General features: G+C 43.1%; 1 protein-coding gene across 1 annotated transcript; it reads left to right on the top strand.

The window, feature by feature from the left end:
- The first annotated feature begins 1655 nt into the window (after positions 1-1655).
- trim45 (tripartite motif containing 45) lies at positions 1656-24031 on the top strand. The gene is made up of 8 exons (XM_086266847.1): positions 1656-2658; positions 4509-4797; positions 5070-5215; positions 7292-7608; positions 18929-19058; positions 19626-19740; positions 20877-21003; positions 21640-24031. The coding sequence occupies exons 1-8, from the start codon at positions 2171-2173 to the stop codon at positions 21792-21794; spliced, it is 1767 nt and encodes a 588-aa protein (XP_086122973.1). The 5' UTR covers positions 1656-2170; the 3' UTR covers positions 21795-24031.
- Positions 24032-24503: the final 472 nt, after the last annotated feature.

The raw sequence follows: 24503 nt of genomic DNA, 5'->3' as shown, positions 1-24503 counted from the left end.
CAGAGGGAAGTTCCAGCGCTCCTGGAATCCCTCTGTGATGGACCGCCAGTCTCCAGGTGAAGGCACAGCCATGAAGTCGTCCACTAGACAGTCCCAGGTGGCCGTCGCTGCCTGGGGGGTGATCTGGCTCACCGTGGACACACCGACTCTGTAACTGAACGCTTGGTGCTGAAGGAGTCCGCGGTGACAAGGAACCTGGACAAAATTGTTCAAAATCAGTATTATGTGTACTGCAGTTACAAAATACATTATTCAAATTCCAAAATACTTTTGTGATGTCAGATTTAAATCACAAAACTTAAATCTTACATAAAACATTTTGTAATTATAAGGATAATTACAAAATGTATATTAGATCATATCTAAAACAGTTGTGTTTTGTTTTAACTTTAACATATCATAATTTGATTGGTAGCAACTTTTACCCCTACAGTGAGCCAATCACTCATAATTCCTAAACATGTCAATCAGGTAGGAATGAAGTGAGACATTAATAGAAATAAAGAGTTGTATGTTGACATGTAGCCCTTTCCTTGCTTAAATCATTAATATTTTTGAAAAATTAATCTGTGATAAGACAGCTTATCAAGATAGAACCATGTAACTAAAGATGAACCAAACTGTTCAGTTTTATCTAACTCTGTTTTAATAAAAGGCTGGTGACGCCTGTTATAGTCTGACAGCTGCAGGGATTATATACAAATACTAAACTATACCAGAATCAAACCAGGTCTAAATAAAAAGGAGTGAGTATCACTACAAAGGTTAACTCAGTGGTCCTAATGCTACAGTTTGATATCAGCAAACACCGAGCGCATACATTGATGTGACACCACAGCCATGCTATCATGCAAACACTGATAACAGCATAAATCGAATTAAATCGGGACTTGATGAGACCTTCTGAGTATCACTAGAAATATTATAAACAGTCGTCTCTGTACCACAGTTTGCTTTCAGTAAACACCGACAGCATTCACTGTTAGCATAGCACATCCATGTTAGCAGTGTGTAACTGGATGGTTTAGCATATTAGCACAGGTATCAATAAAACACTTTTACTAACCTCAGGCAGACGGACAGGCGCTCTGCAGGTGGGATTGAGCGCCTGTAATTGGTGTCTAGGCGGGCGATGCTGGGACCAACGAGGGAAAGCAGGTCCTCAAACTGGCCGACGGTGATAGCGCTGGAATCGGCCGTCATCCAGGCGCAGCTCCTGGAGCAAATGGTGAAACTCACCAAACTGCTCACACCTCTGGAGGACCTGATGGACCCAGGTACGGCGAGGATGTCCTTTACGCCGCTGCTCTGCTCTCCACAGTAAATAGAGAAGGGAGACTCTCTCTTCAAGCGCTAGCTCGACACCTGCCATCTTGCAAAGATACCTGTCTGGCAAAACTTCCTCCCACATCCCTCCCACATTTCCGGTTCACGCGCGTTAAAATATCATATTTTGGGGCGCGATGGATTTCTCTTGGACACGCGTAGAGGTGCGAATGTGCACGCGTCAAGTTAGGGGCGTTTGGGGCTTTTTTCTCGCGCCCATCGCGTTCGGCGTGAACACACCGTAACGTCCTCCTCTCTCCCCCTTAATGCTCTCTGGTCGCTATGGTAACGTAAATATTTCTTTTCAAAATAAGACACAACTACAACACGGGAAAAGACCCAGGCAAACCGAGTTAACGATAAAAACCCTGAAAAACGTAAATTTCACACCCGAGCATCAACTCTCGCGGCCCGGTACCAAACGACTCGCGGACCGGTACCGGTCCGTGGCCCGGGGGACCGCTGGTTTAAATGCAGGCAGTGAGTGGATATATCTTCCACCGTCCTGCCGGTAGATGGGGGCAGTCAAAGTCCCACACTGTGCTGAAGACTTCGGTAAAGTTTTGGACCACCCCGGATAGCCCGGGAGAGGTTTCCTATTGGTCTGCCAATGAGAGAGGTGTCAAATGTCCCATGGAGCAGTAAACTTCTCATGATCAAAAGTGGAGCTTTCGAATGGCCTTTTAATTAATGAATGGGGTGGATTGCCGCAGTGCAGAAAACGTGTGATTTATTATGCAGAAAGGGGATTATACAGAAGTTTCCTTCAGCTCTGACAACTTTTTCGAACTCGCTGGGGTTTTTCCCCCTTTATTCTTGCTCCAGAAATCACCCAAACTGAACAATGTCGCAGTCTGAGCAGAAAGAAACGTCGGAGCAGGGAGCACAGAGCTCTGGACGCGAGCAGAGCGACGTGTTGGTGAATCCCAGAGCGGTGTGTAAGGTGTGTAAGCGCCTGTACCGGGACCCTAAAATCCTGCCGTGTCTGCACACGTTCTGCTCTGACTGCATCGCTCAGCTGGAGCCGTTTTCGGTGTCTTCACGTATACAACAGGATGTTCCGGAGGGCGGTAAGCGGGACAAACCACTGGAGGCAGACCGACCCGCCGTCACTATCACGGTGCTCTGCCCTGACTGTGACTCAGAGGTAGACCTCCCTCCGTCCGGGCACGTCGGGCTGAGTACCGACCACTTAGCGCTGGACGAAGTATTCGTGGAGACCCTGGAAACGGACGGCCCACTGGGATGCGACCTGTGCGGAGAAGGAGGTGCTGGGAGCCGCTGCGAGGTGTGCTCCGTCAACCTGTGCGAGTTCTGCTGCCAAGCGCATAGGTACAGTTAGCTCCGAGGCTAGTTTTTAATTCTGTTTTGCTATTATGCCTTAGCTCAGTTTTCTTTATCCCTTCGTACATCCCACATGCTGTTTTTTGTTTATTTGTTTTTTGCTGTCTAATGTATTAAATTAGGTTTTTACCGTGTTTAAAATTTTTAATCTATTACTTCTACTGCTTGATAAAATGTTTGGTTTTCGTTTGAGTCTGTTCCACAGACTGTAAATGGAAGATGGCTATTGCAAAAACGTCATCCATTCCTTTTTGAGATTTCCAAGTGTCAGGCTGTGCATCTTAGGCTACTGTGGCCCTGAGAGGTCAAAAAGCACACTCTGCTGTTTGGTGACAAAAATTTGCAAATTATGCAGCATGTTTTATTCATTAAGACCTGGATCCTTTCTCAATTCTCAAGTACGCGAGTCCGGACTTGCCAAGAACACGATCATGGACACACGATTTGTACAACTGGAACACCAGCGTACTTGATGATGTCTCAGGTCAGGAGTTTTTGCTGCCGTCCCCTCTTAATTTAACTGTGATTAATATGTTATGAAGCTTAACTTAAATCTCAGCCAAACCGATCTACCCAGGAACAAATAAAACACTGAAATAAACCAAACATTAACAATTAGAAATGATCTAAGTGACTTATATGTTTAACCTCAGTAGCGAAATCACTTTTAATAAAAATTGTGTACATGTATGCCTTAATAAAAACAAACAGGTGAGATGTTAGAAGGCTTTTATTTTTATTTTAGTGGACACTCAAAAATTACAATAGACAGCTGCTGGGGTTTGGAAGAGAACTGAACAAATATTTAAAATATAATCTGATCATTTTGAAGCAGCCTTCAGAATCTCCACGTATTAACATGCTGTTCTTCCCGGTGAAAATGTTTCCTCCTGAATTGAAATATATCTCTGTAAACGATGTGCCAGGAGTCCACTGTTCTCACCAGCTCTTGTGATCCTCAACCTCCCGGTCTGCTATGGAGCTGGTTGGTAACAGACGTCTCCGAAATCGGATCACGTTTGGAAATATTTGATAGCTTGATAAATCGAGCAGATCTTTGAAGTTTACACAGCTTCATTCTCGCTTGAAAATAACTTAAAAGTTTATTTTGTGACCCAGAAAGAGTAATATTTAAAAGTTTTTAGCTGCGCTCCTCTGCCATTGCTGCATTTGGGTTTTGGACTAAATGCATTCTGGGATATTTAGCTGTACCCAGTACACACAAGTCACCACCGATGCATGCTCGATAAAACAGGCAGAGCGAGAACACATCCGGAAATTTTTTGCGTTTTCGGCTTGATGCGTACTTTGAATTGGAACAGTACTTGGTCTCCGACTGATGACGTATCACGAGTTAACAAGAACGCAAGTACGCATATCGAGACAGGCCCCTGGAGTTACTGGCTGAGACCATAAACTTTGTATATATTAGGAACTGATGGTGGTTTTCTCAGATACTTTTATTCAACTGGATATTTTGTTTATTTGTTTGTTTGTCTTTTGTGTTTGTCCTAACAGTGGCAAAACACTAATGGTTAGGCGTGACTTATTAAAGGCTGTTTTGTGCTACTCTCTGCACCGCAGTCAGTTACAGTGGAAATTTGAGGGGTTTTTTTAAATATATATTCTGCTTTGAAGAGACTGAGGTTTAAATTGTATTTTACTCTGTTCTTCTTCATCACTAACTGATCTTGTTTACGTATGTCTTCAAGATGGATTCTGAGCCGTTCTGTGCACTAACACACTAACACTGTCTGCACAGACAGTAGCAGACATCCTGGGAAATCCAGATCTGTGTTCTGACTTAAAGATGTGCTCATATGTCTGTGTGTCCTCAGACGGCAGAAGCGAACAGCATCTCACTCCATTCAGGCTTTGGAGGAGCTGAAGGCTTGTGGTCGTCTGGTCCGGCCTGTCCTCTGCACCCTGCACCCGGGACAGGAGCTGCGGCTTTTCTGTCAGCCCTGCGACCTGCCCATCTGCCTGGAGTGTGCCGCCACGCTGCACCGCGACCACCGCTGCTGCCCCACACGTGATGTTATCGATCGCCATGGGGACCGTATCAGAGAGCTGGTTAACGTGCACCTTCGACCCCGACTCGAGCGACTGGAGGAGTCACTGCAGAAGGTGAAGACTGCCATTTTACTGGGAAGATATACAGACTTTTGAGCCAGTGTCCCAATACCTTCTGTCGTTGCCACCGCTTCATGTTTACAACAAGTGGCATGAAATTTGGGTAGCTCACAGTTAAACAAAGGGCACCGCCGCTGTCACCTCAGAGGAGAAAAAAAGCCACATACTCGTTCTGAAAACCTGTTCTAGCACAGTTTGTTAAGCTTATTATTTTAAATACCCAGTATCTGCTTTTAGAACTATAATATACATTTCCACTGGCACAGGTGGAAGCATCTCAGGAGACTTTGCAGGCACGAGTTGAGGCCACAGCCAGTGAGGTGAGGGCATTCGCACGAGGTTACGCCAGCGCAGTGGAAGCCCACTGTCTGTCTCTGCTGCGGCGTCTGGAGGAGCTCCGAGTCCAACGGAGGTATGAAAACATGCATACTGACCAGCTTAAACTTAGCGGGGATTTGACGATTCTCTAGATCCTGGGTTTCCCACATTACATTAGATCAGTGGTTCCCGAACTTTTTTTGCTAGGCCCCCCTTTGTTTTACAAAAATGCCCCCCCGCACGCACAAACACAAACACATCCTCCAACCACACACACATATTTTGCTCCATTGCGGTTTATTTCACACCTCAAACATTTAGTAAACAATTAAGCAAATACAAGTAAACTGCAATAAATTACAGGTAGTAATAAAATAAACTACTAACTCTTTTACGCTGCGTCCGCACCTACACGGGTATTTTTGAAAACGCAGCTGTGTCGTCCACACGTAAACGGTGTTTACAACTGAAAACTGAGATTTTTAAAACTCCTTTTTTGCGTTTCCGTGTGGACGAGGAATACAGAGTTCGTCACGCAGCGTCAAAGGGATGTGCCTTTTTTCACGTCACGCTGTGCGCCACGTTATTGTTTACATGAGAGGAATTGCAGAAACAAAATACTGTTAATCTGACTATCTGCAGGTTTTACACGCTTACATACACACGCAGTTACTGTCCCTCCGTTTACAAAGGCAGAGGCGTCACGGTGTGATTATTTTACATGTAGTTGTTTTTTCCTGTGTAATAATATTCAACATTGCTATCAATACATTTTTCAAAAAATGCCTCTCTGTGCAAAATGGGTTTAAAACCATAAACGGCTGTGAGATCCTGTTTGTCTGTGATTTGAACCGGGGGAACAAATCGTGACAGGATCAGCCTGATATTATTTGTATCCTGCTGTAACTTTACTGTATAAAGAGCTAACATCTCCAAAATGTCAGGAGTAGTTAGTCATTACAAGTGTTTGTGAACTAAAAATCAAGAATGTGGGATCCTGTTTGTCTGTGATTTGAAGAGCCCAGCGCTGCTCCCTATAAAGGAAAGACCAATTCTGCAGGGAGACCTACCTCGGCACTTGTGCAGGTGAAACCAAAGGGCAGACATGCTTCACCATATTTTCTAGTCTTTGGCTTAGAATGAAGTTGGTTTGGAAACATATTCAGCTATGCTTCATCTCCTGCTTTGCGTTTGTGTGGGCGCCCGTGATAGCAGTGTCCAAGCGTCCCCCCCAGGGGGCGGGCCCCACACTTTGGGAAGGTCCGCATTAGATTATGAATAAAACATGAAATTTTGGTGTTTTTCCAGTGGCATTCGCTACCTCATAGTTTTTAGAAAACACAGTTCTCATCAGAATACTGTGCTTTAACAACCGTAGCGCCACATGGCTAGTTGAGAAAGCAAAATGCATAGATGGCTAATTAGCATATCATTACCTTTCCCAAAGCTATTTCTCAAGAGGAGACAGGAGCTTATTGCCACAGCAGGACACAATGCTGTTCATGAATCAATTTCCTCGCACTGCCTAAAGATGAATGAACCACCCCAGGACTGAATAGTTTACCGAGTAGTTACTGATTATGATATAGAGTCGCCAAAGTTGTGGTTAAGATTAACAGGTTATTACAGTTTTGTTTTGTTCTTAGTATTACAACCTCATCAGTGTTTAGATTATAAAGTCAGACCCAGAAAATAAAACCCAGGAAATCTTCTGCTAAGTGTTCGTGGATCCATTTCGACACATTTTTGTGCCAGTATATATAAAAAGTCAATAAGCTGAGCGGCTGCAGTTTCACTGGCAGTGTGTTTGATATCGATGCTGTTGTCTTATTGTCTAATGTCCAAATGCTCTTTTTAGCTGATTCCAAGTGGATGTTGTCTTCACTGGACTTAAAAGTGTTTCTCATTTTGTGAAGCTGTTGACGTACTGTAACCCCAGCGCGTTTGAAATCTCCTGAAACAGAGCTAATTCTGTGTGTTTTGAACTGATAACCTTTTAATCACACAAAAATGAACCAGAATTAAACAAGCATAAGCAATCCATTTATTTCTTGAATATTGTAATACAGTAATTATTCACTGCCATGCCACAGAAACCACAGAGAGTCTACCAAGATTACTGTGAGGAAATGCTTTCAACTTTTGCTTGTCTAACTTCTCTGTTTACCAGGAACCACCTCCACTTACAGGGGGTGCAGCTTCAGCAGGCTCTGCTGGACATCCGAGGCAGTGTGGAGTTCGCAGAGCGGCTCCTGAGTTGTGGGTCTGACGCTGAGATCCTCAGTGCCAAAGGAGTGACCTTGAGAAGACTCACCAGCCTGGCAGAGAGGGGTTATGACCCCCACCCAGCAACCGTTGCCCCTGACGATGGCAGCAGTATATCCTTCATGCCCAGGGAACCCGCAGGGGAGGTGGAGGGCTACCCTGTGGTCGGGGTAATCAACTCTAAGACGGTGGATGTCAGCAGGTGCACCATTGAAGGAGAAGGTAAAAGACAGTTTCAACCATGTGTACAGAAGGTTAGGAATCCATACTTGCTTCAATAACACTCTTAAATAAATCACAGCAAACTATTTTCAGGGTCATGTGTACATATTGTATTTTTTTTTTTTTTTTTAGTGTTTTTACCGGCGATAAAACCAATTGTTAGTCTGTGCTATGGACAAGTTTGACACCTTTTCTCCTCCACAAATTTAAGCCGATATCACTTTAGCCCCTCCTATTTTTATAAATTCTGCACTGAGCTTTGAGGTCTCCGATATCACTGAAATGCAGCCAGATGTTGCTTATTTTACATTTGCACTCATTTCTTCACTTTTTTCGACACCCTGTGTACCTGGCCTGTACCACTACCACTTGCTGTGTTCAGAACATCTGCCCCGCTTCGTTATTTCACATAATGGTATGATCCTTGTCTGCCTGCATATTATTGGCCGCATTGTGTCCCCATCAAAATAAAGTCTGACCCCTGCCTGCATAGATTCTTAGTAGGGCTGAATATTCGGCTCCCACATACTGACGGGCCATTAATATACATATATACATATGAATTTATCTTGCAGGCTGGATATAATTGTATCATGGGCCAGATGTTTGACACCCCTGCCTTAAACCATATCAGCAACTTTCAAGACTCAAAGATGCAGCATACACAGAAGTGCCAGAAAAGTGCAGTTCCTCAAATTGCCACTTGAGGCTGGCTCCAAAAATCACTCACTTTCCATAGACCTCCATGTTAAATTCCCCATCTTTAGAGCAGAAGTAAACATGTTGACAGCGTGCCACAAAAACTTGTTTTGGTCTCTGTGGCAAATTTTTGTACTTCATGACAACCACGCATGTGAATTTTTATGCAAGTCACCCATTTTAATTGTGTTAAAGGTAAAATTTGTGCCTTACTGGACTGTTTTGAGTTATAGTTGGGTGACATTTCGTGTCATTCCGAATTCAGTTTTTTTTTTTAAAAAGACAGTAAATATGATTAAAGCATGTTTTAGGTGGACAGATCCCACATAATGTCTCAGTAAATTACAAACACCATGCTAACCAGACTACCTCCTGGGCTGCCCTCTTACCCAAATACATTCATGCCAAGTTTAAAGAAACAGACAAAATGTCAAACTGAAGGTTTTAAAACGTTAATCTACAAACAAGTCATCATAGTGACTGTGTCCGTCTTTTATATACAGTCTTTGCCTAAAATGACTCATTGCATCATCATTATGACCATTGTTTTATTATTGTAAGTCTGTTATGTACAGGTCTTGGGTCATCTTCCATTTAGATTTTCCTTGGAAAATTGGAAATGGGTACAGTGATTTATTGAAACACATACAAATACCCCCTGAAAATACAGTATGTAAGGCAAAAATAGAGTTTGTACAATTCTCACAAGCTTGAAATTCAGTAACGCTGAGGTTCAGGCTGTGGGGAGCCCCATCCATGACTGATAGTGATGCATTATATGTTTTTCTATGCAGGTATGCATACTGCATTTGCACTGTTTGTGTCATTGCTACACAATGACACCATTCCCAATCAGACGCTTTCCCAGTTGTACTGCATTGGGGATCAGAAATGTGATGATACTTTTCTGTGTTCATAATTCCATTCATTTCCACAAGTTTCCAAAAGCCACTGGCTGAACTGCAGTCATAAACCTGTAAGCACATCCTGTTTTAGCTTTCCCCCGACCTCCTCTGTACATAGCGACGACCATTTGAACCAATAATCTCTCGTTTAGATTCATCGCTTCATCAGATCTGATTTTCAGTCCAGTTCTTACATTAGCCTTTTTCCCCGTTTCCTTCCTTAAAAATGGCTTCTTGACAGCCACTCTTCCACTGAGTCCACATCAGGACTTTTGCACAGTATTGTAAGTTTAGCTTTGAGTTTGCTAAAAGCTAACTCGACTCTTTTACCAATGACTTTTTCTTTGTTCTAACATGAAAACAGCTTTAGGCATTTCTGTTTTTATATTCAAGGAACCAGATGACCTGAAGCTGAGAGTCACATGAACTGAGTAATATTTTAAAAGAGTGTGTAACAGTGACAAAAGCAAATTCATTTAAACTCAGAACTCTTGTTTTTCTAGCCACATCAGTTTAGAGACCGAAGGTTGGTGTGAGGCAGAGACGACAGTACAGACTCATGCAGCACATAAAGACTGTTGTTTTGTCTCTGGGGACTTTGGCTTAAAGGCAGAAATTCCTTCTGGAGTGAAGGAATGTTTAGGTGACTGAAGAGGCCTGCAGGCAGTGCACAAACATAACAGGGACACATGCAGTGTTGGAGGAACGGGGATCAGCAAGAGTACAGGGCAGCTTTTGAGCGACAGAATATTTACGACTTTCCTTTTGTGTTAAAATGTTTTATAATAGAGGAGAAGCATGCACACGGGGAAGGTTTGCTTGCTTTTCCTTTTGTTTAAATGATTGCTTCTACTGCTGTCCTTAGTAAGTTAACAGTTAATCAGAAAACTAATGTGAGGAGACAGAAATATGCCCAAAGGTTCTCCTTGTGACAGTCTGTGTGATCTAAATCACCTCATTTGTTATTGTAGAAATAATCATTTGCGCATCAGTTGATTATGCAAACTGCAGCCCTTATTCATTGCTCAGAAAAGCACCCTGGTACTGCCACAGTTCCCATCCTTCCACCACACATATGCAGACGCAGCAAGCAGGAGATTTGTAGCAGCGTTTCTCTCTCTGTCCCAGAGCTCGGATTAAAGCAGTGTTTACTTGTGATAAATGGGAAACCAAAGCAAATTTGGACTTCTTTCTTGAGTCTCGTTGGTATCCAAGAGCCGCTGCCAATGTTTGCCAAAGAGTCAGTCTGCCATGTGATGTCAGGCAGTCTGTTTGTGTGGGGGCTTGCTTGGGTCTGTATTAAAGTCGTGTGTACTGCATTAGATGTAGAGCCGTACACAGCTCTCTGGTCCCTGCAGCAACCTCTTCATTTATCCAGCTTTACTTTGGGCTGACTTCGGTTGCTAAAGCTTCTACGTTTTTTTCCTCCAGATTGAGGATCAATGCATCAGATAAACCAGCTTTTTCCAGCTTTAAGTTGTTTATTCTTCCCAAATTGACTGCAATCAGTTTAACACAGTGTGACACTCTCAATTTAGGGGTTCAGATTTCAGTCTTGAGTATAGGAAAGTGGACATCCCAGAGGCTTACCAACGATTATCCCCTCTTTGTGCGAAAAGAAGATTTGAAGTGTTGAAATGGACTGCAAGACTGAGCAGCACAGGTGAATTGTGGGTGAGAAGAGCTGTGTCTTTAGTGGTGACAGCTGCTAGTACTCAGCTTAGCAAGAAGACGAACAGAGATTCACAGATAATGCAACCGTATGTTCAATCAATTTACTGTCAAGATGCACCTAACTTACCCCTCTGTCCGCTCAGCGCCAATGCCACTTTATATGTGCTGAAGAGAGTGCTGAAAGGTTGGATGAAACAACCCTCTCAGCACTCCCTATTTATTTTTATTTGTATTAAATCTTTTAATATTGGTGTACATCAGAAATAATTATATGTTGATAATGATAAAAATCTGTAATAGACCAGTATCAGCTCATATTAGCTAAGCTATATGTAACTTAGGCTTCACTGAAATGCAGTGTTTAGGTTAAAAGTACTATATAAATACAGGCCATTTTACCATTTAAAATGGGAAGATGTTATTTAAAAAAATAACTGCAAAAATCTAACGTAAAGACATTTAAATATATTGCATGCAGATAAAAACTCTGGCGCCCAAGAAGAGGTTTTCACCTTTCACCAAGGAATCAGTAAGCTAAGTGTACTCTTACTGTTTCCATAGGAATAAAGAAGGTCCATACTAACCAGGGGCTGCTAATCTAATCCACTAATCATCAGGAAGAAAAGCAGCAGTTTGGGCAATTTACTAGTCCGAAGTGCTGGGTATTTCTGGGAAGGGTTATAAATGTATTTCCAAAGAGTTCAAAGTCAATCATTTTGCAGTGAGAAACATTATTGACAAGTGGAAAACATTCAAGACAGTTCCAGGTTTTCCCAGGATGTTCGTGCATTGCTTGGAGAAATTGAAAAATAACCTGAGTGCTACATCTCAGTCCTCAGCTAACGTGTCAAAATTCATAAAAGTACAATTAGAAAAAGACTAAACAAATATGATTTTATTGGAAGGTTTGCAAAGTTTCATCAGAAAAGACCACAAGACTTCTGGAACTGCACAATGGTGGAGGGGTGTTGATCTGCGCTTCCTTGACCTTGCAGTCAGTCAGAAGCTCAGAATCATGCAGTGTTCTTACTTTTTGCATAGAGTCTTATGAAAACTGTATATTCCCTGTATATGCAGACCAGTCATGCTCCCATTGTGTATTCACCCCCAAAGGCCCAGTTTGAGCCAGGAAAAACCCTGACACTGTGTATTCATGAATTCTCTTTGTCATTTTCGTTAGTTAAAGCAATTTAAAAGGTGTCCATTGAAGTCTTTAAATAATTGGGTTTTCCTGACCAGCATAATAACACAAATATTTAAAATGTCTTGATAATAAATATACTTTTGGTCGTCAGCTTCAGCCCCACTGCTGCACACGCTGGGCGTACAGGCCCAAGTGCCAGAGGGGGCACGTAAACATGCATGTGATCATCATGATCCAAATGATGAATAATTCCATCTTGAGATTAGGCATAATTGCAAAAGTCATCTGTACACAATACAATGTATACAAACATGAAAAGTAACCATGAGATCACTCTCACACAACTCTGTCATGTTAGTCAGATTCACCCTGGGTCCACCTCGAGCAGCTTTCTGCGAGTGAAATTAGAAGAATATAAATGTTGTGTCTAAGCATCAAGTTCAGAGAGCACACGTGTCTTCTTGGTGTGGCTCATATATAGCAGAAATTTAAAATCAGGACCTTTCAACTTCAGCAGGAGTCCCGTAACGCAATAGTGCTGCACCGTTATTAACGACAGTTCGGCCCCTTAACCAGTACTCCCATTCATCATCAGTGAAGGAGCCGCTGGAGTTAGTTCCATTAGCATCCAAACAGCTCTCCCTGCAGCTGCTGGAAAACACTGAATAATAACAAATGAAAACACAGCGTGGGATCATTTGTTATCAAACTGCTAATGGACTCTGACGAGCAGGCGCAAAGCGGCATTAATCATTGGAGTGAACACAGGTGATGCGCGCTGTAACACGACAGAAACAGCTGATGAATATCTTGAACGAGACAGCGGAACAAGTTAATGAAATGCTAAATAATGACGCAGAGGTGTTTGAGAAATTCGACAATGCTGAAGTCCAGCTGCACCTGAAGTCCCCTCCACATGCAGTTCGTTCATCTGGACACTGACCTGCGTAAGCGCTGAGCGGAGGGCTGTATTGAGATTGTGCATCTGTGTGACTGAAACCTGTAGAGGCACAAGACAAATGTCCAGGTGTCTCAATGTCGTAGTGTGTCTGAATGATAAAGTGCCTCATTTATTCTTTGTAGGGTTTTTTTTGTCCTTCTTTGTACTGTTACCAACTTTTCTCTACCTTGAAACATCTTTTCTGGGTGTTTGTGTGTCTGTGTGCTCTTGCCATTTGTGAAATCTCTGCATATGAAGAGGTTGTGTCCATGTATTTAACCTTTACACATCATAAATAAACCGATAAACAAGATGCCTCCAAACTCCCAGGTTAAAATGCTCCAACGTACCAGCATGAAAAAGCATGTTTACAGAGTGATAGGTTGTGTAAACCATCATATAAATTGTATGGTTGGTGATTTTCTTTATAGTTCATTCATTTGGACACCGGGATAGTTTGGGCCATTGACAGGTGTGCTGACACAGGCGCTGTAGCTCAAATGTTGCCTCCTAGGCTTCATGCTACAGTCACACTAGGGAAAACAGTAGTTGGAGACTGAAGCGCAGCTAAATTTATTGCTTTGCACTTCAAAGCAACCATTTCAAAGGCAGCTCACCATCAGCTGCTGTCTTCAAAGCAGCAGTGGTGCATCAAGACGGCAATAAAATGGCAAGAAGACAGAGTCAGAGTCTACTCTCTGTCAGGTTTTGATTGAATGGGGTCTATTTGTCAACTACATGCAATCTATCTGGGATCAAATGGCAATCAACTGTAATAAATCACAAATCTTTTGCCACCTGTTGCAAAACTGTTCCTGTGAACATGAAGAGAAGTTTGCATTAAACAAAATTCACATTAACTTACATTTAGTCCACTCAGAAGCTCGTAGATTTGAAGTGTGAAATTTTAAATTTCCTTGATAAATAGTGACGTAATTGCTTCAGGACAGCACTTCAGTGGCAAAATTCTAAATGTGACTATGGTGCTCGGTGTCCTTGCTTTTATATAGGACTAGAACCAGATTAGAACCAGTTGAGTCCGCTAGTGCAAAGAGATGCAGACAAGTTGTGCTCATCATCAGCCCAGACTGACTGTTTGATCACAGAGTGGTGTCAGTCAGTCTGCCATTCTAGATTCAACGGCAGTTACTGCAGAGCATCGTTACCTCCCACCAGGTAACCAGCTTCTGATCACAAGTCATCTGCTTTATCTGCTTTATCAATTTGTAGTTGGTCACTGAATAAAAATAAAACAATTAAATGACATCACCATTATTAACCACCTTTCCTGGAAGGGCTGTTCTGTATAACGATATATATCGGATGACGATATGAAAACGTCTATCGTTTCATTTTACACTATCATTTGTTTCGTGGTGTCGCAAAATAAACTGTTTATGGCAAAAAAAAAATTCATCATTTTGATGGTCACTGTGTAGAATTTCTTAAGTTCTATCTTCCTCTTATATTTAATATAACCACAATACAGACAGACAAGCAACTCTTTTTATGCGTTGCCATTAGCAACAACGACGGTAAAACCATTGTTTGACTCTGCCGTCCACTTGTTTATTTTCTACATAAACCTTTCACAATAAAACTGAAGATCCTGTTGAGATTTTTCAAAATAAACTGAATCACATGAAATAGTTTGTAAGAGTGTTTACGGACAAGAAGCTAAAAAGAGCTGTCAGGTGTAATAAATAGAAAGAAAATTGCGGCCATTTCAACTTTAGTAACACGACGCCCAGCTGAAAACACTTCACGCGAGTCAAGTTACCCAAGATTCATAGAATTTACAGAAAATGTAAAATTTTTGTGATATATATCATTGTCAGGACGATAAATGTCTTATATCGGGATATGAGATTTTGGTCATATCGCACAGCCCTGTTTCCTAGTCACAACCAGACTGCCATTCTGTTTTTATTCTAGTGTGGCTGAGCCAGCAGTGAGCCCCTAAACCTGACCTCTGCACTGTGCTTGTGGTGATTCTTAGTAGAAATCTATAAAAATATGACCGCTGTGACGTACAGCCTTAGCTGATAACTTCGAGCACCATTCTTTCCTCTAAATACGATAACTTTTAGGTCTAAAAATATAGAAATATATATACACATAATTTCCAGCGGTAACAACAGTGAACAGGCTTCAGAATGCTGAGTCCAAAACCAGTGTGTTATGTTACAGTGGTAATCTTTTATATAAAGTTTGTGGAAGATCCCTACATCAACTTATGACTGCGTACTTTTGTCCTGGTGCTCTTTTCACTAATGGGCTACATCTCTGAGCTGTAATTAAGGTAAATGATAATGACACAGGCAACTTTGTGGCAGTTTGGGACGGCCATGTTTTTTCAGCAACCTCAGGACTCAGCCTTCTGTTGACCCGTGGTACACTTTTAGTCAAGCGGTAGTTTTTTGTTACTCAGCGCAGTCTTCGGGATTCAAATTAAAGATGGCGCCGGTGAGGTCGGCTGCCGTCACGACTGCTCTGACCACTTTTTCTTTGTCTTTGTTTTTTAAGTTAGTTTTCAGCGTTTCTAAATCGGCAAAATCATCACCATTGGGTACATTAGGTATGACAGTGACACTCTTGTTTCTATTGGTATACAATGTACTCACAATTCGAAGTTTTTAACTCCGGATCCGAGCTGGCCGAGTGAGATCTCGAGGGAGAACAAAGGGAAGCGGCGGCGGCCTAGAGGGAAGCGAGCCGGCGTCAGGAACAGGCTGAGAGCTCGTGCACACCGCACACCTCTGCCTAGCATCCTGCTCGCCAACGTCCAGTCACTGGAGAACAAGCTTGACGACCTCAGGGCCAGGATAAAGTTCCAGAGAGACATTCGGGACTGCAATCTCCTCTGCTTCACCGAGACATGGCTGAACCCAGCGGTGCCGGACCACGCCATCCAGCCGGCCGAGTTCTTCTCGGTTCACCGCATGGACAGGACACGGGACTCGGGGAAGTCAAGGGGAGGCGGCGTGTTTAATGGTGAACAACAACTGGTGCAACAGTGCGAACGTTGTTCCTCTCACACGCTCCTGCACACCAAATCTGGAACTACTGTCCATCATGTGTCGTCCTTTTTATCTACCTCGGGAATTTACATCGGTCATTGTAAGTGCCGTTTATATTCCACCACAAGCGGACACGGTCACCGCCTTATGCGAGCTGCATGAGGCACTCACACAGCACCAGACACAACACCGGGACGCTGCGCTTATTGTGACGGGGGACTTTAATAGCGCCAACCTCAAACGCGCAGCGCCGAACTTTTATCAACACATCACCTGCCCCACCAGGGGTGAAAGGACACTGGACCACTGCTACACTACGGTCAAGGACGGCTACAAGGCACAATCCCGCCCCCCGTTTGGCAAATCTGATCACGCCGCCATCTTCCTCATGCCAAAATACAAACAAAGGCTGAAACAGGAAGTTCCGGTTCAGAGGAAGGTCGCGCGCTGGACGGATCAATCGGTGGCCGCGTTACAGGACGCACTCGATGACGCAGACTGGGGCATGTTCAGAAACAGCTCCGACGATGACGTCAACGTGTTTACGGAAGCGGTTGTGGGATTCATCGGGAAACTAGCGGATGATACCGTGGAGACAAAGACTATCACAACGTTTCCCAACCAGAAGCCGTGGGTGGATAAAACCATCCGCGACGCTCTGAGATCCCGCACCGCTGCCTACAACACGGGACTCATGACGGGGGACATGGACCCGTACAAAGCCGCGTCATATAACGTGCGGAGGGCGGTGAAAGAGGCGAAGCAGCGCTACGGGAGGAAACTAGAGTCACAACTCCAACAGAGTGACTCTAGGAGCCTGTGGCGGGGACTAAGGACAATAACGGACTATAAAGCACCAACAACCGGTATGACGAACGCGGCCGTGACTCTGGCAGACGAGCTGAACACTTTCTATGCTCGCTTCGAGGCTGCAGCTAAGGTCTCCAACAATGCTAGTGTTAGCGGCGCTAATGGCTGCAGACAGGAAGATACTGCCAGCACCGGAAACGTGCTCGTCATCTCCGAGCATGAAGTAAGGAGAGCCTTCAAGAGAGTGAACACCAGGAAAGCAGCAGGACCAGACGGCATCCCAGGTCGTATCCTAAGAGACTGCGCATACCAGCTAGCTCCTGTGTTCACTGAGATATTCAACATCTCTTTATCTCAGTCGGTCCCCACATGCTTCAAAGAGTCCATCATTGTTCCTGTCCCGAAGAAACCCCACCCTGCTTCTCTCAATGACTATCGCCCTGTAGCCCTCACCTCAGTAGTGATGAAGTGCTTTGAACGCCTGGTCAGAGACTTCATCATTTCTTCACTACCAGACACACTGGACCCACTACAGTTCGCTTACCGTCCAAATCGTTCCACAGACGATGCCATCTCTCATCTCCTCCACACATCACTCACTCACTTGGACACTAGAAGGGGGAATTATGTTAAAATGCTCTTCATAGACTACAGCTCTGCATTTAACACCATAATTCCCTCCACACTCACCACCAAGCTGGAGCATCTGGGACTCAGCTCATCTATGTGTCAGTGGATCTCCAACTTCCTAACTGGCAGACCACAGGCAGTAAGGATGGGCGGACATGTCTCAGCCTCCACCACTCTCAGCACTGGAGCCCCCCAGGGGTGTGTTCTGAGCCCCCTGCTGTACTCTTTGTACACATATGACTGTGTGGCCACTACCAGCTCCACCACCATCATCAAGTTTGCTGACGACACCGTCGTGGTGGGCCTGATCTCTGATAACAACGAGACGGCCTACCTGAAGGAGATTAGGAATCTGGAGAACTGGTGCCAGAGGAACAACCTCCTTCTAAACGTCAGTAAGACAAAGGAGCTGATAGTGGACTTCAGCACTAAGCAGGAGAGGAACTACCAGACCCCCGTCATCAACGAGTGCCCAGTGGAGAGAGTGGACAGCTTCAAATACCTCGGAGTTCACATCACGCAGGACCTGTCATGGTCCTGTCACATCAACACCGTGGTGAAAAAGGCCCGACAGCGTCTCTACCACCTCAGACGCTTGAGAGACTTCCAACTGCCCTCCAAGGTGCTCAGGAACTTTTACTCGTGCACCATAGAGAGCATCCTGGCGGGAAACATCTTAACCTGGTTCGGGAACAGCACCATGCAGGACAGACGAGCTCTACAGAGGGTTGTGCGGTCAGCTGAGCGCACCATCCGCTCCGAGCTCCCTGACCTGCACTCAATCTACAGCAGGCGGTGCTGGACCAAGGCCAGGAAGATCGTGAAGGACCTCAGCCATCCCAACAACAGACTGTTCTCTCTGTTGAGGTCAGGAAAGCGATTCCGCTCCCTGAATACCAACACAGAGAGACTGAGGAGGAGCTTCTTCCCGCAGGCGATACGGTCTCTCAATCACACCCCCACACAGTACTGACCCACACATACAGTTCTTACACACACACTGGACTTCCTGGACTTTGGTTTTGCACAACACTGGTCACTATATTCTTCATTTCCGGTTAATACTTGTACAGCTGCTGTTATTGTGTATATATTTATTTATATTTAGATTTCTTCATACATTCTTATATAGTTCTATATTGTGTATTGTGTATTTTGTTGTACAGTTATTTTATTTTCAACTTTAATTTATATATTTTATCTTATTCTTCCCAGTTAAATTTACCCTTCATTCTAATTTGTGTTGTACAGTTATTTCATTTTTAACCTTAATTTATATTTTATTCCTTCCTAGTTAAATTTACCCTTTTTAATTTTTCATATTTATTTCCTATCTTATTCATAGCCTTTTCCTTTTTTGTTCTCTTTAGGTCACGAGCAGTTGTCCAAGCATTTCACTACATATCGTACTGTGTATGACTGTGTACGTGACAAATAAAATTTGAATTTGAATTTGATTTGAATTTGATTCTAACCTTTAACCCTGTGTTGGTCACAGGCCTGCAGGAAGGCACGGAGGGCCAGCTGGGCCACTTCACCCTGGTGTGCCGAGACTCAGCTGGAGAACAGTTGGCGCGAGGTGGAGAGCACGTCCTCGTGAGCGTCGTTCACACAGAGAAGAAAAACTGGTGAGTGGGGGGACAGCGTGTGGCGTGCCTGGTCAGCATTTTAACTCTGAGCATTTCTGACTCAGCAAATCATACAGAAGACACATTTAGTTAAAAAATTGACCTGCTTAGAACAGGTCATCAGAGTACTCTAAGCCTGAGTGCTGTGCTATTTTTGTTACTTGGGTTGACCTCCGTAACATCACATGAATCATTTTTATTCACATTCACGATCAAACAGTGTGTAACTTTGAAAACAAGGGCAGCAATATCAGGAAGGCTAGTAGCTGTTTAGTATCTGCCAGCACAGCCGTCTGATCCATGAATGTCTTTGAGTTATTACCTAAAGTCAGCACGTGTGTGATCACTGGTGTTTTGGATGTCTGAAATAAGTTAACCTTCAGACTGAGAGGCTGATATACATCAGAGTATGACTCAAAGCTCGGACAGGTCATCCATGCTCTCAGAATGAGCAGATTCAGAATCCAGCACTGATGTTTTGAGAGCAGTTTACATCTATGTGCTATCAGTTGCGGTTTTAAAGTGATATTTTATATTATTAATAAAATGTTTTTTATTTTCCATCAGTAAAGTGGAGACGACTGTGACTGACAACAGTGACGGGTCCTACAGTGTGTCATACACACCACAGCAGCCAGGAGCATACTCTGTGTGGGTTTGTGTCAAAGCCCAACATGTCAAGGTATTTTAAACTAAAGTGTCGAGACTGTAAGTTTTAATTTGGTTTGTTTCTCTTACGCCCCGTCTAAGGGGCCAGGATACAAAATGAGATGGGGACAACAAACTTACCCAAGACTCAAGCAGCCACAGTTTTTTCACAGTTTCATAATTAAGGCCATCTTCAGTTGATACATGGGTACACACTTTCACTTCCTGGGGTTTGCCTACAAGTTTACACTATAACAAAAGAGGCTAAAACTGCTTTAGCCAACACAGTGCGGTTGCTGTACACTTGAAAACATCATGAATTAACTTCAGTTTCATGAAATGGTGTGATCAGTTTTAGATATTTAGAGATCTCCAACTCAGACGCTCTCATACAGAGATGCAGGCCATCACCTCCTTTATATAAAGGGATTACCCAAAGATGTTCACTAGATATACCTGACACAGGTTCCACACAGACACCAGCAGCAAGGATGCCAGCAACCTCCACGACCTTCTGGTTCGGCCTCGTGGGCAACCCTTATTCTGCTGTGGCCTCCTCAGGCTGCCTTGCAGCTTCCTTCTGTGAAGGTCGGACGTCTTTGTCCACCAACTCTGCACACAGAGAGGCCTTCAGCTCTGCTTTACAAGCACTACAGAGCATTTGAATGTCACAAAAAATAGCCACTGTAAGTAAATCTGCCCCCAAAATATCTATGGAAAGAATTACCCCACACACTAAAGAAAACAAAAAACACACACACAAAATAACCGCCAAGCAAGAAAAACCGAGGACAAGCCCCCGTCTCATCTAGGAAACCATCTAGGAAAGCCACTCCATTCGCAGCCAGGCACCTGCAGAGTCTAATTAGTTTCCTCTTCTTTATATAATATTTACATGTTGAAACAAAAATATAATCGCTGTCGAAACAGTTTGAAAACAGTAGCTGCGTTTCACAGCTGAGATATGAATTATTGAAATAATAAGCTGACTGCTAGACGGAGCCGTGGCCTTGCTAGCAGTGCACAGCTCGTCACTTCAGGGCTCTACATCCTCCTGACAAATCAAGTTATTATGCACAACGTTGTCCTTATTAAGCAAGAAGAATCCCTGTAACGGCTCTTGTGCCAACCGACACTGGTTGACTGCCTCTGTGCTGTCTGTCTCTGCAGGGCTCTCCATTTGTTCTGAATGTGAAGAGGAAGTTCAGGCGTCACAGAGGGACGTTTCACTGCTGCTCCTTCTGCTCCAGCGGAGGAGCCAAAGAGGCTCGCTGTGGCTGCCCGGGAACCATGCCAGGTACGCAGCAGATAACTTTCATATGTCCTGTCTGAAGGAGCAGGTGTACAGTGAACAAACTTCGGGGTACACTGTGCTGTTGACTAGAACACACAGATGAAGAACAAAATTAAGTTAAGATTTTCACAGAATCTCGGCACCATCATCTGTGCACTTTGTGTTTTTAAGCTAAACCAGCTTTCCTTACACTCTCTGTGTTCTATTATATTTCAGGTTATTTGATTCATAAAAGAAGCAGGTGTTTGAAATATAGTTCCTTAGCATCACACATGTCTTTTGTGTGTAATTTGAGTTAAATAGAGACAGTTGCTGTTACTGAAATGTTTCCCGTCACTATGGAAATCATTGTTTCTCTCTGCATTTACTTACACTCTGAAATATGTTCAAAGCCACTGTGGTAAATGTAGGTAAACGTAGACCTATTACAGACTGATAAACTGGAAAAACAAATTTTCATATGAGCTGGCGATAATTAAAGTACAGATGTAATCATTCTATCCACACCTGCTATAATTCAGCTCCAAAATCTCTGTCTAAAGGAGCCTGTAAGCAACGAATGAGGAAAAAGCTTAAATCAGTCTTTTGTATTTTGTCTCTCATCATTTCATCTGCCATCGAATGTCCGTCTGACTGCAGGAGGATTTAAAGGCTGCGGTCATGGTCATAAAGGACATCCCGGGAAGCCTCACTGGTCTTGCTGTGGCAGCACCACGGAGCAGTCGGAGTGTTTGCCCCAGAGCGTGCTGGCTGCCGTTTCCCCTCGCAGCCACCTGCGAACTGTGGAGCTCTGAGGCGACGCAGAGCCGAGACCTGTCAGGACGATGCGGTTTCATAAAAAGATGGCAGAAATGGAAAGGTTAGAGCTGCGGGGAAGTAACCTTGAGGTTGTCGGCGTAAACCTTGGACCAACTTGAAAAGGTCAGACAAGGGAAGTGAAAGTAACCTAGTGAGGCAGGACATCAGAGTCACTGCATGTCGGGCTTAATGTGATACAGTATCCAGCCAGCTGCTAGAGACTAACAAGGGACACAGACAGTCCTCTGTGTAGTCCACATTGTAAAAGTGCCTTTATGTGTCGGCTTATCATGCTCACGCTGGAGGAGAAAGGAGAAAGAAGAAGCATCGATCACAGCAGGACAGAAATGTGCTTAAAGCCTTGCTGAAAGGAAGCAGAGCAACAGCTGACAGTTTACAAGTTTTTAACCTTTTAATCAGCTCGGAAGTTCTGAGGTGCTGAAATAAATTTTTGATTCATGATTTTAATGGTCAGTAAAAAAAACAGCCAGAATCAACAGATTGTGGAATATTTTATGTCTTTTTATATCAAACAGTCAGAGGAAGTAATCCTAAATATACTTTCGTAAATATAGCCATGGTACACCACCACTCCCTACATGGCACCTTGCCTGTGTAGACAGCAAAAAATGACTGTAATGCTATTTTTCCCCCAAAAAAATTTGATGGATTTTTCTTTATAGTTCCTTTGTTCTTTCAGTTCTGAAATAATGTAACTATTATTGTAACTGTTATGAGGTATAAGGTAGTGGAACAACAGTCTATGTGTCAAGAAATGATTTTATGCATCTCCTTACAGTGCTGTTACAAATATGGACACATGTTAAATAATGAGATCAATGTTTTAACAGCTGATCATGTGCACCAAAGCTCAAGCTTCAGGGTTTTTTATTACTCTTGTTTCTGCATTATGTCAGTGACAGCAGATACCCCTATGGATGTGGCTCTGGCTGCGAGCACAGCAGCCCCGCCCACCTGCTGTTCAAACCTGCTGTTTACAAGGGGTAGCCAATCAGAAGAAAAGCTAGCTTGAAGGGCGAGGGAAAGGAGCTAAAACAGCTCATTTCAGACAGGGATTAATTTTGAATAACGGGAATATTTGTCATATAAATATTGACTAATTACTTGAGTTCCAAGTAGTTGTGTATTATAACAATACCTACTGTGTCTTCATTAGTAACAACTTAGTCATAATTGTGCCTTTTACTGGATTATTTGTATGTAATAGTCACAAAACAGGTGATTACACATAGCATTACTAATAATTCATAACCATTTCCTACAAATTTACATATTACAGCCTACTCAAGTTCTAAGTATTAAATCAGGTAGATAAATACATTTTTGTTCAAAAATGATAATAAAACATTATGTGTAGCTACAAGGAAATCATTATATGCACAACTACTGCCAAGTACTGCAAAAATATGTTTGCTCGACAACATTTGATTCAATGATTAATTTGTAAGCTAATCCATAAGGTAAGGAAGGCCGTTGCATGGAAACCATCCAAAGTGTAAATTCATTCGCTGTTCCAAATGCAAACATCTGATTGTTTTTGCAAGCCACAGCATCTGTCCTGTCCTGTGTGCATGTGAACAATTTTATATTCAATGGCTGTTAGTGCTACCGGAACAACGAAGAAACTTATTAAAATATTCACACAAAAGGTTTTTTCCTCAAGTGTCTTTAGGAATTCATCTCCTGCAAGCTTCAAGCCTTTATCTGGAAAGCACTGTGACCATGAAGGTGCAGACAGACACTGCTTAGAATACAGACTTGTTTTTCTTCTGAGCGTTATAATGAGCAACTTTTTCTGTATTCAGAATGCAACATGCATGTTGCACTTGAGTGGAAGGAACATGATGATTTTTACGTAGCATGTGCTCAATATGAAGTTGTAAAAATGAAATTTACAACTAATTTTTCTACTTGTGGGCCAATATCTGCAGAATGACAGAGAAGCTGTCACACACTGAGATCTGGAAGTGTTTCCATCAGACTCTGACTTACACATTCATCTGGATGTATTAGCAGGTAACTTGTCCTGGTGCTGTATTATTATTATTACTTTTTTTTTTTTAAACTTGTTTACACCTAATAAAGAGGTTTTTTGTCACTTCTTATATCATGCTTCAGTTATTTTTTGAAAATTACATATAGAATCATTTAGGAATGAATATGTTGTTTTGCATATAATACATCTGTATTATTTAATTTAGAGGGCTACTGCTTCTTAGGTCACTTTTTTGTTTTGTGGTCAGTGCAGCAGATTGTAAAGGCAAAGGCTGATAACAGGGGAGGGTGGGCAGTGGATGGCAGTGATTCAGCAACAACCTTCTGGTCTGGACAGAATGCATGCATTCAAGCAGCAATGGGCTATTTTTGGCGAAAATGTGGTGCTTTTGGGATTGTGTGGTCTGGTTGTGCCCTAAAGTGGCCCATGTGGTAAATGGTTAATATGGACCTGGTGCAACAAATAAAAAGACAAATATATGCCTACATTTAATTTATCAAAGGTAGACAGTTTATCATAAAACAAATGTGGCCACTTTTAGAAAAGCTGTGGCTCAGTAAGCTTTGAGTAATCTGGATGGGACCCTGAAGTGGCCGTAGTCTAACACAGCAAATGTAGTCCACTACTGTGCGCTGGTTAATTAGGTTGTGAGTCTAATGTGGCCCACATTTGAAATAGTAAGTATGGC

This window comes from Aulonocara sp. 'chitande type north' Nkhata Bay, linkage group LG16, assembly GCF_057382095.1.
Source record: "Aulonocara sp. 'chitande type north' Nkhata Bay isolate Kocher_YH1m ecotype deep benthic linkage group LG16, A_spYH_male_GT1.1, whole genome shotgun sequence".
NCBI lineage: Eukaryota > Metazoa > Chordata > Actinopteri > Cichliformes > Cichlidae > Aulonocara > Aulonocara sp. 'chitande type north' Nkhata Bay.
This window is presented reverse-complemented; position numbering and strand designations above follow the sequence as displayed.

Excerpts from the sequence above, each read along its gene's own strand:
- trim45 (XM_086266847.1), top strand. The coding sequence starts at position 2,171 with ATGTCGCAGTCTGAGCAGAAAGAAACGTCGGAGCAGGGAGCACAGAGC. Across the intron at positions 19,059-19,625 it reads CACACAGAGAAGAAAAACTG|TAAAGTGGAGACGACTGTGA; the intron begins GTGAGTGGGGGG and ends ATTTTCCATCAG. Across the intron at positions 21,004-21,639 it reads CTGCCCGGGAACCATGCCAG|GAGGATTTAAAGGCTGCGGT; the intron begins GTACGCAGCAGA and ends GTCTGACTGCAG.